General features: G+C 35.9%; 3 protein-coding genes across 3 annotated transcripts; all 3 read right to left on the bottom strand.

The window, feature by feature from the left end:
- Positions 1 to 883: 883 nt before the first annotated feature.
- Positions 884 to 1,752, bottom strand: LOC143535567 (uncharacterized). The gene is made up of 4 exons (XM_077029787.1): positions 1,677 to 1,752; positions 1,435 to 1,578; positions 1,269 to 1,342; positions 884 to 1,203 (listed from the first exon to the last, which is right to left on the bottom strand). The coding sequence occupies exons 1-4, from the start codon at positions 1,719 to 1,721 to the stop codon at positions 1,068 to 1,070; spliced, it is 399 nt and encodes a 132-aa protein (XP_076885902.1). The 5' UTR covers positions 1,722 to 1,752; the 3' UTR covers positions 884 to 1,067.
- Positions 1,753 to 5,376: 3,624 nt separating this feature from the next.
- On the bottom strand, positions 5,377 to 9,200 carry LOC143535568 (protease Do-like 10, mitochondrial). Its single transcript, XM_077029788.1, has 8 exons — positions 8,759 to 9,200; positions 7,100 to 7,345; positions 6,819 to 7,014; positions 6,473 to 6,732; positions 6,266 to 6,393; positions 5,970 to 6,173; positions 5,830 to 5,880; positions 5,377 to 5,754 (listed from the first exon to the last, which is right to left on the bottom strand). The coding sequence occupies exons 1-8, from the start codon at positions 9,147 to 9,149 to the stop codon at positions 5,521 to 5,523; spliced, it is 1,710 nt and encodes a 569-aa protein (XP_076885903.1). The 5' UTR covers positions 9,150 to 9,200; the 3' UTR covers positions 5,377 to 5,520.
- A 1,845-nt stretch (positions 9,201 to 11,045) lies between these two features.
- On the bottom strand, positions 11,046 to 14,225 carry LOC143535624 (acetolactate synthase small subunit 2, chloroplastic-like). The gene is made up of 10 exons (XM_077029833.1): positions 13,958 to 14,225; positions 13,547 to 13,760; positions 13,393 to 13,476; positions 13,040 to 13,108; positions 12,319 to 12,402; positions 12,099 to 12,248; positions 11,935 to 12,021; positions 11,745 to 11,849; positions 11,377 to 11,652; positions 11,046 to 11,295 (listed from the first exon to the last, which is right to left on the bottom strand). Exons 1-10 carry the CDS (start codon positions 14,221 to 14,223, stop codon positions 11,146 to 11,148), a joined length of 1,485 nt encoding a protein of 494 aa, XP_076885948.1. The 5' UTR covers positions 14,224 to 14,225; the 3' UTR covers positions 11,046 to 11,145.
- Positions 14,226 to 14,872: the final 647 nt, after the last annotated feature.

Consider the following 14,872-nt stretch of genomic DNA (forward strand, 5'->3'; position numbering starts at 1 on the left):
GCCGGAGGGTGGTCACAAGGAGGAACCCCCCCCTTCTCAGTGACGAGCTTACGGTGTCTGTTTTGCAGGTTCCCTAAAGTACAACTTACTCTGCTGGACCTAACCTTCGTGGGAAACATTATCTAGCCCCCAGATTATCCATAATCTGCCCGGGGTCACTTAGTGTTTCTTCAGTAAAGAATTTGGATTTCAACGTTTGTTATAATGAATCAAGTTCTGAAGCACCGTGCAGTTGTCGATTGTTTGAATGGGTTATCTTTTAGACATGCATTGCTTGTTCTTCAACTATATTCTGGTCTTTCTGCAATCCCATCTCAGTATATTCTAAAGCGGTGGACAAAAGACGCAAAAAATCGGGTTCAATGATTAATGTCAAAAAGCTGTTAAAACTGGGTGAAGAAGGATCGATGTCTCAAGAGAGCTACAATTTGGTGATTCATGCACTTGAAGAATGCCAACATTTTTGTGAATGTTTTGATTAATCTAGTATATTGATTTAGCAGGTCGAGACTGCCAATTTTTTCGTGAATCTATTATGTAAAATGAAGCAAACATTATTCTTGTCAATTTAGTTTTGCCTTGTCCTATTGCTCCTAATGTTGATCACTCAGCTGAGCATGCTGTCATTTGGACATCAATAATCGAGTTGAAGCCCTTCTAAACTTGAATTAGAAAGGGTAACTGTGTGTGTAAACGAACAGCAATTGTTCAATTAACAACAACGTGTAAGCCTAAAATCAAATCAGTACAATCCAAACTCCACGTATTTAAAGCAACAAGTTAGTTAAACTATGATGATTGAACGAACATAAATCCTAACATAATTATTTGGAAACGATTTGATGATAGTCATACTTGTAAAACTGAGAGGGCTTGGCTTGTATAACTGATAAATGCGGTAAATCCCTACTAGAAACATTGTAATGTCTTTAAACATGAAGTTTTATTAACTAGTAAAACCAACCCGTCTTTTGTAAACCTTCAATTTTTGTAACTAGTTTATCTATAACAAGATAAAAGGAAGTCTTGAAACATATGAGTTTAAATGATTGATATAATTTCTACCTTCAGGAATCATTATGAACATTGTGAAGCACAAGCTGAGCATTTTGCAGCATGGCATGGATCTCCTCATTTGAAGCATCTAAGAACCGAAGCTCTTTGATTTCATCCTGCCACTTCTCCATTTGTTCCTTGTGTATCCTGTGGGCATCAAGTTTCATTAATTAGCAACAGTTTTATATGTTTAAATGTTTAATTTTACTCACGCTATCACCCGTTCTTCAAACTCAGTACTCAAATCTCTGAAGTATGCTTTCCCAGTTTCAAGAAGTTCAGACACCTTCAAAATAGAACAAATATAAACTTTGTTCAATGAGTATGGGAAGACTGCAAATTTACAATCGGGATTACGTTGGATGATAACATAGTTACCTGCTGAGTAAAGCTATCAATCTTTTCAAGAATTTGATTCATATACACCTCCATGTGCTCAGATACAGGTGGATTTGCTTCAGCATCTTCTTCTGCAACCTCCACGATTGCTCCTTCTGTCACTGGTACAACATTCTCTTCAACCTGAAAATTGAATAATGCATCAGTAATACCAATAATGCCTCTTTTTTCACTTCGGTAAACGATGGAAATAATCAAAATTAAGATCCAAAAAGACGTACAAGTTTGGTACGTTTCCTTGTAGACTCTGTCCTTTCGATTTCCATTTCAAATGTATCTTTATCTGTCTGTCAAAGAATGGATTGTCACATCAAAAGAAGCTAGCGGTAACATATTTAGTATATACAAATTCATCAATGAGTTCTACACACAAATAGGCTTATAGATCAGACATATTAACAGGACTGTACATGTGTACTATACAGGGGCCAGGTCATGGCCATATGATGGTGATCCACATAGGCACCGATTTGACTTTTACGCTTTGTCTCAATAAAAGTATTGAAAGTTATAGTTGAATTAGCGAGTCTCACGGTTTTGGTTACAAGTAACAAGAATGCACAACTCTTGTTTGTTACCCTAATCCGAAAAAACAAAGGCTAACATGACAAAATATGTTTTACAGCAGCATGAAATATATGTAAAAAAATGGAGATGCCATCTCTTAAATCGATAACTGAAACGTGACATTAACTACACAAATCACCGACACAAATTTCTCACCAGAATTAACCTCTAAATAGTAACCACCGCAGATTAGGTAATTATTATTAGAAAACTTATTACCTCTAGATCATTGAGCAGTAAGGACTAGCTGCTAACCGAATCCGTAATAGCTACTTAGATCTTATGCAACACAATCCATTGGTATCCACTCTACCAAATTTCCTAACCGAAAAACAAATCAGTAAACATCCGTTGACACGAATCTACATTAGACCGTCAACATTTCGGATCTTCCGTCAACAAGCAGTTTAACTTGTGAACGGAACTCAGTATACAAGCAGCATTACATCAGGATAAGGCTAAATAATGTATCGTACGATTTTATATTAGGCGTGAATTTAACAATATCAGTAGGTATCATGCATGATAAACTAGTGAAAGCAACAATTTCGTTGAACAAAACTCACGAGCATAGCGTACGGCAACATAAACAGAATGAGAGTGACGATGATCAGATAACTTACGATACAATGGCGGTTTCGAAATTAAAATTAAATGTTACGGAGAAATCGAATTGAGGAAGTTGGGACGATCAGCTTCCACTGACGCCTGTTATTGAGTTTTTTTAAACGAGGTAAAAGAAAGAAGAACTAGGAAGCATTAAATTAATTAATGTATTTTCTTAATAGGTTATCCTTCTAAAAATGGGATGATTACTAACGATAACTATTTTTTAACTTTCCTCTAATTTCCTTCCAACTCAAGAACACACCTAATTAAATAAAATTTCCTTTCCTTTCCTGCTCTTTCTTATCATTCCCTCTCCTTTCCTTTTCTTTCCTTGGTTAAAAAACTCAAAAACAAGGAGAGTTGGTTGCTTCTCGGGCACACACATTCCTTATTTGGGCTATATATGTAAAAAATAATTGTTTTCGATTTTTTTTAATCTATTGTAGCTTAAGGAATTAAAATTCATTTCATGTTGGGGTTGACGAAAATGAAATAACATATTGACGTGTTATGAGGAGCAAAAAAGTTTATATGTGACTAATTACATTACCTTTAACTGAGACCTTTTTCAATCAAATAACAAACTTTTCTATATAAATTTTTTAAAACCAAAACAAAACAACCGTGTATTTTGTTTTTCTTATAATATACACTAATCGTTTAAAGTCTAAAAGAGTGCTTAGGCCAATGGTTGTGGGCAGGCCCGGCCTTGACCCTATGCAGGGCTCGGCCGGCGTCTAGGGCACATGTTCGGCGAAGGGCACGAAGATGACGAGTGAAAACATGATCAAACAAAAAAATTCTAGCAGAAACGGTGATTGTTGCACTGGTTTATGGTTGCTAGAAAGATAATGAAAAAAAAGAAAGATTATGGGTAGTTATGTATTAAATATTTTAGTATTTACTTTTTTACTTTTGAATATGTGTTGCAGAGCTACAATTAAAAGAGTTAAAATGTCTAGTCTATTAATTAAATGATTTAACTTCTAAATATTTAAACATGAACATTAATATCTAAATTTAATGTAATGTTTTTAAGTTCATTTCTTTAGCAATGAAAAATACAGTTTTGCTATTTTTATCACAATTAATTATATGTCATACGTCTTATTGATTTTTGTTATTGTTTGGGTTTATATAAAGACCCTAATAAAAACTATTAATTGAATAATTATTGATCTTTTAAAAGAAGTTATATAAAGCTTATTTTTTATTTTTGTCTCGGGCACTCGAAATCTCAGAGACGGCCCTGATTGTGGGTTAACGCCGGCATCATTACCCCCCTCCATGTCGTTTACCCTTCATAATGATGCCCCCCATCAACCCCTTCCACCATTAACCCATTATTGCCCACCACAACATTGCCCGATAACGCCACTTCAGAGCGGTGTTTAGCACAGGAAAACACTTCCATACCTGTAAAAGCAATGCCATATTGGCGTCACGTGGGTTTAATACCAGCAAACACCGCCATACCTGTAAAAGCAATGCCACATTAGCGTCACGTGATTTTAATGCTAGCCAACAGCATACCGCCCCACAACTTATAGCCTTGGTATAAGTCTCTGCAAGTGTACGTGAGAATAATGTAAACATTAAGTCACTCTAGAATGAGACAAGCGCTTTTATCATAAAACTAGAATGTAAACATAGGCGGATTAAAGACCAGTCCAGTGGGGGTTAGTCATCCACTCAAATCTAGTGAGCCTGTGTAATAATTAAGTTTTGTAGTGGTAATTCGGATTAAAAAATTAATTAAGACCTCTTTTGTTTTTTTAATTAGCCTCATATTCTGTATTTCTTCCAGCCCAATAAAGTGTTAACAATTCCATTCTTTTTTTTAAATGATCGATTTAAAAAGATGTTAATTGTTATACGAAGAAGACAGACATGCAGACGATTCATGAATATCAAATCCGTTTGAAGAATTAGTTTTACCCGTTGAAATCGCAATGGTGAAAGATTTTTTTCAGCCATGAAGATGTTAACGACAAATTTGCGTAATCGAATTGGCAAGGAATTTTTGAATGCTTGTGTAATTTGTATCATTGAAAAGAAGCATTTTAAAGTGTTTTCAAATTAAACTGTAATTGACCGTTTTCAAACAATGAAATCACGTATAGAACGACTGTAATATGTATTTTGTTTTGCTATATTTAATTTAGTTCACTTTATATTTTTATTGATAATTTTTCTCCCCACTGATGTCTGGATCCGCCACTGAATGTAAACATTATGTTTATTATTTTTCGTATGTCATGCTTATGTAAGAAACTAAGTGTCGTTCTTAGGTTTCCTCCAATTTTGTAAATCATCCCAAAGAAATAATATTTTTTTTTTCTGTATCTTTCTCTTCAAACTCTCCCCTAGTCTTTCTATTGGTCTTTTTAAACGTTTAGTCGTTTTTACCAGAGTCGTGTATAGATCAGCCACACCCTACGTCCTTATTGTCCATGATCGGGTTCATACAGTAAAATCAACATAATTTTTTCATGGGTGGCTCTTTTATTTTTTCTCTATTCAACAGACTTATAAGCACAAACCACATAACCAAACAATAATAACAAATTGTTTTTGACTCGGTTCTAATTTTCCAAGCAAAGATTTAAAACTTTACAAGTGTTTAGATTCAAAGTTTGACCTAAAAACAAACAAACCAAACCGCAAACACGGTCTTTTAAAACCGGGTTGGACCCAAAAGGGGACTCATCTCAACTGCATCCTTGAGTAAAAGTGTAAAACCACTTCCACCCCCATTCCCAAAATTACTGCAGCAGTCACACAAATTACAGTACTTGTCCAGCAAAATTTGCTATCTAAAGTAATGAATGACTAAGTATTACAATGTGAAAAAATAAATTAAAAGGTACACAGCACTCGAAACTCAGCTCAAGCGGAAGCCGCCTGAGATAAAGTATCGGTGGTTAATAAGTCATTTGACATGGCAGAAGGTATTCTATGGCGCTTTAAGATATGAGAAGTAGCTGTTCTTGCTTTATTATAGTTCAAAACTATCACTCTATCATCATCCAAATCAAACCTCAGGTTATTTTCTTTGCAATCTTCAACTAATTGGCACATATGTTTCAAGTTGTCAATTTCAATGCCATTCACCTTCTTAACCTGCTCACAACAAGAAGTCAAATCATAAATCATATTAAAAACCACAAACTATATATATTTCGTTTAATATAATACCTGTAACTCAGAAAGACGCTCATATCCCACGTTGATATCATCCATCAAAACCTAATCATACAAGATAAAATAACTTTAATATCATCTAAGAAGATGATGACGATAATAAGAACAGGTAGAAGTAAAAGAAGATGAAGCACCTGAGATAGAATAACAAGCTCTTGGCCGGGCTTTTGAGGTAATTCTCTCAATGCCCGTTCACAAAGTCGGCGTGGAGACGTATTGTACCAATCTTCACCATATTCATGAAGGTATGGCTGGCTCAATGGAACAAATACCAGACCAGCAAATACATAATAGCTTGGAGCCTTATCAAACTGTTGAATAGGTACAAGTGGCTTCAACTGCAAAATATATAATATGTCAGAAAATATACACAATATTGTGACAAATGACAATATTCAGCAAATGATTTGGAAAAGGTTAAATGACTTACTGGACGAAGAGTAACTGTCAACTCAAGCTCTTCACCATCTCTTAATATTTTAACTATAGCGGTTTCATTTGGCTTCTTCATGGAAACCAGATGATCAAAGGTTATTCGCTCCCGGTTCCGAAAAGGAACTGCAAAATTTAACATATATACATATAGAACATTAGATATGTGAATGCCAAGACATGTGAAATAGAAGATGAAATTTACCTGTTCCATCATTGGCTATAGGAACGTCATCAAACGCAAGGACAATATCGTCTTTCTTTAAGACATCATACGCATTAGAAAGTGGATTAATCCTGCTCACAAGCACCCCGGTTAACTCTGGGCGCATGCGAAAGTATTCACGAAGTTGGAGATTTTCAGTAGGTTGGCATGACAAGCCAAGAGAACAGAAACCAGAATAGTTTCCCCTAGCTTCAACACCATCAACAAAATGTTTTATAACAGGCACAGGAATTATGTAACTGCAAAACGAGTCAAACACACAAAGTAAAAAGAGCATATCTTCGGGTAATTAGGTAAACAGTAAACTTGATGGTATACAACTCACCCTATATTTTCAGCCCCTGAGAGGTTTTGAAATGCTACACCAGCAACCTTATCGCCCATGATTGCGGGCCCGCCACTATTTCCTGGATTTATGGCTGCATCTATCTGTATTGCTAAAAGCTGAGTGGCTCCATGAACATATTGTGTAGGCTCAACTCTTGAAACTACTCCTTTTGTAACAGATATATTATCACCACCTAAACATAGTTATTCGGTTAAATCAACCTTTATTTCAAATTTTCAAGAACATATAGCTAAAAGGACTAATAATATTATTGATACCTTGAGGATATCCAACAACTGCAACAGCTTCTTGCATAAATGGGATGTCACCTAGCTCTAAAAACTTCATACCCTCCCAAAACTCATCACTTTCAATGGTGAGAATAGCAAGGTCACATTCATGGCCAACAGCTTTAACTTCTGCTTTATATTTGGTAGGAGAACCATGTTTTCTAACAAGTACAAATGTGTGATCAGCTACTACATGAGCATTTGTCACAATCCTCTTACCGGAAATAACAAACCCTACAGGTTTTCACAGAGATGCAGTGTCAGTTATGAACAAAAAATTGCCAATTTATAGCTAAATCTACCAATTTATTAATACTAATCGAATAACTCATTAAAAATAACAGTTAAAATAGTAAGCACAATCCTCTTGCCAAAACTAACAAACCCTACAGGTTTCACAAAAATGCAGTTATAATCTTCCTATTCTAATAAATAAGTAACTTGGGTGCTACATGGCCTCTTCCTAGGGTATCCACCCAGGATTTTTCCACTTGTCACCACCACAATCATTCTCAACATTTCTTTTTGAAATATTCTTAGTTCCAACTAACATATGAACAACTTCCAAGTATCAAATTTAAATTAAATTTCAAATTCATTTTCCGTAAATATTAACGAAAATTCATCATTTAAATCTTTTTTTTTTTGATAAAGCATTTCAAAATTCAAATATTTCAAATATCATAATTATAAATTAATTCAATTCTAATCAATGAATAAGAATATAATTACCGAGTTGACACCGATATAATCGATAAAAGTTTACTTTTTTTTCTTAAAAAACCTCTATTAAAGTCACCAAATATCTCCAAGTTCAAAATTATGTTTGTTGAAATATTAAAACAGAAAAGAAGAATAATGATAATAACTTGATAATTGTTTTTTTATAAGAGATTAAAAAATGTTTTACAAATTAACTTAACAGAATTTATAACTATCATGTCAGAGTTCACTTTTTAAAGAAATATCTTGTAATACACGAGTTTATTCAACCTTAGTAATACTCGAGATACTAACCTAGTTCATATTAAAAGCTAAATTTTAAATTACAAGCAAAATCCTCTTGCCAAAAATAACAAACCCTAACAAAATTGCAGCTTCAGTAATTCAGTTATGAACAAAAAATGCCTAATTATTGCTGAATGTATCCCAATTTATATATATTATGCGCAGGGGTGCAAACGAGCTGAGCTGCTCGCGAGCTACTCGAACCCAGATCAGTAAAAAGCTTGAAACTAGCCGAGCCCAAGCCTCAAATAAAGCTTGTTTGGTTATTAAACCCGAGCTCAAGCCTTATAAAGGAAGCTCATTTAAGCCTTAACGAGCCTTATTTAGTTTCAACTCTCTTAGACTTCTATATATTAATTTCTCATTGCACGGCCGAGCACGAGCAAAGCTTAGCCTCATTTAAGGTTTTTCTCAAAACATATAAAAATAATTAAAAACATCTATAAATTAGATATTAGATAATAAATAATAAAGAAGCCTCACAAAACAAGCTCGAGCTTTAAAAGAATAGCTCAAGATGAGAGCTCTAGTCAGTCATAACGAGCAGAGCTCGCCCAATATTAATTTATGAGAATTTTATTCATATTAAAAGCAGCAGTTGTTATTTGTTAATAATAATAAGTTAATAAATCAACAAACCTGAGCCCATGGATTCACGCTGGGACTTATTTTGCCACGGAAGGAAGTAATTAGGGCTACTGGCAACCGTAAATATCTTGACAACTGAATCCAGCGCAAGCTCTATTGCCGAATACGCATCGATCGTATCCGCTACGGCGTTAATCCGGCCAGTTGACTGTTCCACGGCGGTGGAGGCGGCGGCAGTGGTGACGTATCTGCATTGATTAAGATTGACACTTGCCGAATAATTTAAAAGAGAAGAGCATGTTCTTAGACTTAGATGTGAGTGACGTGGATGAGGTGTGGTGTTGAAGTGTCTGGCACAGGCGCCGGAGAAGGTACGCCGGCGGAGGTTGTGGGATAAAGAGGAAGTGGCCTGCCGAAGAGCCCGGCCGATTGGTCGGAGCATAGCAAAAGCCAAAGGGTTTTGAATCAATCAATAGCTCCAATAAAGCTTCTTGCTATAATGCAAAAACAAGCTTGTTAATGGGCTTTACTTCTGTTGTCTTTTTTTTTTTTTAAGTCAAACACTGTAGTAATCTAATTCTAGTTTGCTTCACAAGAAATGGCCATACTTATATTCATTGTTTTCATCACCGGATCGGACAGTGAACTGGGCAGGCCACCGGTTCAACCGGCCGAACCGATTTTGCTTAAAGAAAAGGCTGAAACAAAGATTTTTCAAAAAATAAATATTTTTTAATAGAAACACCGGTTCAACTGGTCCAGTTTTCCGATCAACCAGTGAACCGGTTCAGACCGGCCGGTTTTCTAGAAACCAAGCGAACTGCATAGAACCGGACCGGACAGTGGACCGAATCCCGGTCTGGTCCGGTCTCAACAACATTGCTTGTAGTAACTTGTTTTTAAAGAATTATAGTTAAAGAATAAATATTGTATTATACTCAAAAAAATATTTTCAAATGACAAATAAAGAAACATGGGTCTATAAACTGGATGGATATTTCCGTAGGTAAATGGATACCGAAGAACTTGAATCTGAGTGAGTGAACCGGATGTGCAAAACTAACAATGTCGTTAGCCTTGTTACTTGAAAGGGGGCTTTCTGTAACAACCATTTGGCGTGAGAAATCAGTATGGTAAGTACGTAAGTTATGAGTAATAAGGAGTGAAAGTCGAGAGGGTCGAATCAATTTACCATTTGGAGAAGTCGCCTATTTATAGTCAAAGGTTGGATTTTTATTGGGCCATATGTCAATTAGAATATCTTGGTTGCTCTTTCTGTGACCTACGTGGTGGAGATCGTGGAGGCCGTTTTCTCACTGTGCAGTAGAGTTGTCTCCTATATAAAGCAGTTATTGTAGTCCTTGCGCGTACCTTATGTTCAAGTGACGTAGGGCCTCCAATTTAAACAAAAAATATACTCAGTTATGAAAATGACTCTTAAGTTATTTGAAAAGACAAACATATTCGTAATGAGTTATTTTACTTTGAAACAATAAAATTCAAAAGGCCTCAGATTTTTGTTTCGTTTTAGACCTTCAAAAGGATTGGGCCGGCCAGTTTTCTCTCCAATGTATAATTGTCTAGTGGTCCCCGCGTGTACCTTCTATCTAGGTTTTGTCTCCATATTGGACTTTTAAGGGTATGCGCATGTCGATTTGTTCTTTTGGCGTCTTTCTTCTAGTGACTTGGGCCTCTGTATGGTTGTTCTCCATATAACTTCAACAAAAAACATATAATCTTTGTCCCACATATGATCCATGTATGAAACATGGATTTCGTTTATAAGTGACCAGACTTCTTGATTAGCACGGTGAGTTCGTGAGTGATGAAGATAATGTGTGCTTTGATGGGAAACATTTGTTCCTTCGTCGTCCAATTCTGGGTTCTAGTTCTCATTTCATCGCACCTTGATGGTGGTGAGGTCGCATAAGTTCATGAAGATTCTCCTATTAGCAGCAGTCATGGCACACGGTACCAGTTGTGACAGTTTGTAAACGTTATAAATGGCCTAAACATATATCAACAGTTTTGCCATAAATTTGTATGACTAACAACCCTACTCTTCGCATATGTTTCAGTCCTTTCACGACAGCAAAAAAACGGAGACTACATAATCTCTCACTAGATATTATATCAGAAGACAGGCTGTCACTTAAGAGTCCTGTTCACACAATCATTGTTTTGTATGACGCTTCAAGTGCTCGCTAATTCAGCCAACAATATTTACAAGGAACCAATTATCCATACAATTACTCGAAACTGTCTTTAAAACATGAAAATAAGAAACAACAAACGTAATTGACTGTTACACTTCCATGCCCCACATAGTACAACAAAAGTAGCCCTTTATAAAGGGGACCCTAGCAACTATGGGCGCACAAGACTCGAACCAAGTTAGATTAACTTTAAGCTAGTAATCTTATGCGCCTTTGCCATTATTACAATGGAAGAGAGTACCCACGTAAGGAAGTAGAATCGACTCCTGACACTCTCACCAGTGCCACTCGACCAGTCCTTGCCACCTCACAAATTCCATACGACTCCAATAACGTTTGCAGCGCGAATAGCTTATTAAAGTCTCCAGTAAGCTGAAACATGAAAGATGAAAAGTATCAGATAAATAAATAAAGAGAGAACAAAACAAGAATTGAAAAAAGAAAAACAATTACTTCAAGTGTAATAGTATGATCAGAAACATCAACAGGCTTGGCCCGAAAGATGGTGGCAATGTCTAGAACATCTCTTCTAGCAGCAGCACTTGCAGCAACTTTGATCAACATTAACTCACGCTCCGAAAATGGCAAGTGTGTAATATCTTTGACTTCATGAACATCTATCAATTTGTAGAACTGCTGAACCAACTTGCCAATAGATTCATCTGTGCCGGCAATCACAGTTGTAATGCGAGATAAACCTTCAATTTCTGCTGGACCTACAGCCAGACTCTGTAACCGGTTAATTGCAAAAGAGTTAGCTACATCTCAACCAGATATTACTCTGTTAAAGTAAATAAAAACAAACTATAATATTATACTACCTGAATGTTATAACCCCTTCTTGATATAACTCCAGTAACCAGGTTGAGAACTCCAGGAACATTATTCACAAGAATGTTTATAGTGTGAGATTGACGACCCGTTGACTGCACCATTAATTTGAAAAGTGTAGTTGACTTTTTATAATATAAAGAATTGAAGTGTAAATATAGTGATAATGTTATGTATTACATCTTCATCGTAGAGCACTCCCCAATGGGCATCAAGAACTTGATCCATTATATAATTATCATAGGACTCCACGGGATAAACATCACCCTACATTCAAATAATATTATAAAATTAGACAATAACGGTTGATTATAACGGAAGCTTGCAAAGATATAACAACTTACCCATGACATTGTAATAGGATTCTCATCAACAATTTTAGGAATACTAGAAACAGCAGCAACTGGGCTCGGGGCTTCTAGATCTGGATAAGAAGCTGCAGAGAAGTTCCAAAATGGAGCCGTTTCACCTAGTTTTTCCCGCCTTAAAGCAATCTAAAAATGCAGTAAATTCAGTTACAGGTTTTAATCATTTTATAAATTATATTGCCTTTTGAACAATTACCTTTCCGGTTCTTGTGAGCTCTTTGATTCCAAACTTAGCTAAATTCCTCTGAACAGCTACCATCTTCCCGGGATCTCCCGTAACCTAAATTAACCAGATGAGATAAATTAGCATTTTTAAACTATTACTGACATAAACATGTATACATTATGAATCTGGATCAGGGCCGGCCTAGACCCCATACGGGGCTCGACCTCCGTCTAGGGCACAATCTTGACAAGGGGGCTCGGAATTATTTTAAAAAAGTATATACGTGGTTATATATTATATAATATGCAAAACCAAACAAAACAATAGTATTGTTTTAGTGCAACTGGTTGAAATAGGCTTTTCAAAACTAGTTTGTTGCTGCCCATTTTGACGCGAGTTCGAATCCTTTACTCCTCAAATTTTTTTTATCTGTAAATCAATTTTTTTATTATTTGTTTTCTTTATTTTTATTTTTTTGAATAAGACTGAAGGCCAGTCATGTGTTTGCTTTATTGCAACATAATTAGTTAATTTAGTCTTGAATAAACGAATGCTATTTTTGAATTTTGATTATTGAATTTGAGCGCTGCTTTCGCTTTGAAAAATGTTAGAACGTGATCCGTTAACTACCTAAAATAGGCCATTTTGGTAAAAAAAATGATCTTCTTTTGAATGTGACCAATTTTTTAGTATCTGTTTAGGGCACTCAAAATCTCGGAGACGGCCCTGATCTGGATTAATAGGAACTCACCTCTATAGTCAACGAGTATTCTGATGTATCCACCACATTGCCTCTAAAAATGTCTACTAGCCACATAATCTGAAAGTTAAAAACAAATGTTTATCAACTTATATACATTACTTTTTTTAGAGCGTGTGTATCTCGTCTGAATGGCTCAGCAACATTTTCCAAGCTGAATGGTTCAGATGTGTGCCCTGAACCATTAAGAGGTTTTATAAATCACCCAAACACCTCTACATCTTAGCGATTCAGACTTGAGCCTCTGAATGGAATCATTCAGAGGCAAACAAACAGGCCCTTAAGCTGTATAACTGACTGATAAATTGCAAGAAACATCATAAAAGTATGTAAATTGCCAACACCTTGGCTCTTGTGCTCGGATCAACATTAAGCTTTACAAGCATCATTTCGCGTTCCACTTGTGGATCCTTGGAAAGATCTTCCACCTGGTACATCAAACATACATGAATAACTAAACAATTATAACAAGCTTATTGAATGATAACAGAATGCAACCTTCAAGACATTCACAAGCTTGTTGAGTTGCTCTACAACTTGCTGCAAGACCTTCTCGGTTCCCGAGACAACGATGGTGAACAAAGCTTTGTCCTTGTTTAAACCAACAGCAAGTGACTCAATGTTGTAACCTCTTCTCGCGAAAACCCCTGCAATTCGGTTAATAATACCACTTTCATCTCCAACAAACACTGAGATTGTGTGACGCCTCACCCTGGTCAACGGTCAATAGTCAATAATCAATCCATTGAAATTGACAATTTAACCCCAATAAATTACAAATTGATAACAGCTAATTAACTGATTAACCAGAAATCGACAATTTAACCTTAATATATTACAAATAGTTGACATTGACACTTAACTAACTGATTAATCAATTAAGAGGCAGTAAGAAGAGTATTATATTACTTGGAATTAAGTGACGTGGCAGCTCCATTATCCGTTCGAATACTTGGCAACGTCGCCGGAGATGCGTCGCCGGTGCTTCCAGTTCCGGCGTCGGAGATAGCATTGACTACCAGACTATTATAACGAGCTGCACGTCTTGGATTGAATAGTTTCAGATTTGTGAGCTGAACTGCCACTGGTTGCACTCGGCACAGGTTATTGTAGGTTAATGGCGTTTCCTCCGCCGTGGAGAGAGAGCAAATGGTGGCTGTTTTTGTCATTGTCATTGTCATTGTCATTGGTGGTTTTTACCTTTTCAGGATGAAGAAGACTTGAGTTAAAGCGGCGGATGGAGTGTGAGTGTCGGGTACCATATGTTATGTTCGTTAATGGTCCACGTGACAATCATTTTATTAAAGAATGAAGGTTTTAATGTGTATAGATAGACATTATTTGATGTGACCAGTTTTTGTAAAAATAAAATATTAAATTCCCTTCTTTTTTATGTATCACTTTGCCAATGGAATTATGGAAACAAGCAGTATCGGTGATTGCTTGAACGCGTTATTCGATTGGCATTGACTAGGGTTTGTGTTGTTGCTTGCTTATACTCGATCATTTAGCAATCCGAATTAAAGTGATATGCTAATTGATTGAAACATGAATGCTCGGTCTAGAATCAGTCGCTCAGGTTAACTTGAATGCTTACACCAATATAATCATTATCTATGTTAAAAGCATGATTGCTAGTGGATTCAAGTTATATTGTGTGTTAATAGTTAACTTAACTGATTCCTATTATTATATATGATAAAATGCTTTAGCCTAGTTAGTCAAAGTTGATTTTGAGTTTAATCGATCTTGATTTTGATACAAGTTGATCGCTTTATTTTCAGATGATGAGATTGCTTTGTTTATATTCAACATAAACGGGCT

Source organism: Bidens hawaiensis, unplaced genomic scaffold (genome assembly GCF_021521415.1).
Source record: "Bidens hawaiensis isolate Kalapana, Puna unplaced genomic scaffold, B.hawaiensis_p1.1 tig00010569_1, whole genome shotgun sequence".
NCBI classification, from domain to species: Eukaryota; Viridiplantae; Streptophyta; class Magnoliopsida; order Asterales; family Asteraceae; genus Bidens; species Bidens hawaiensis.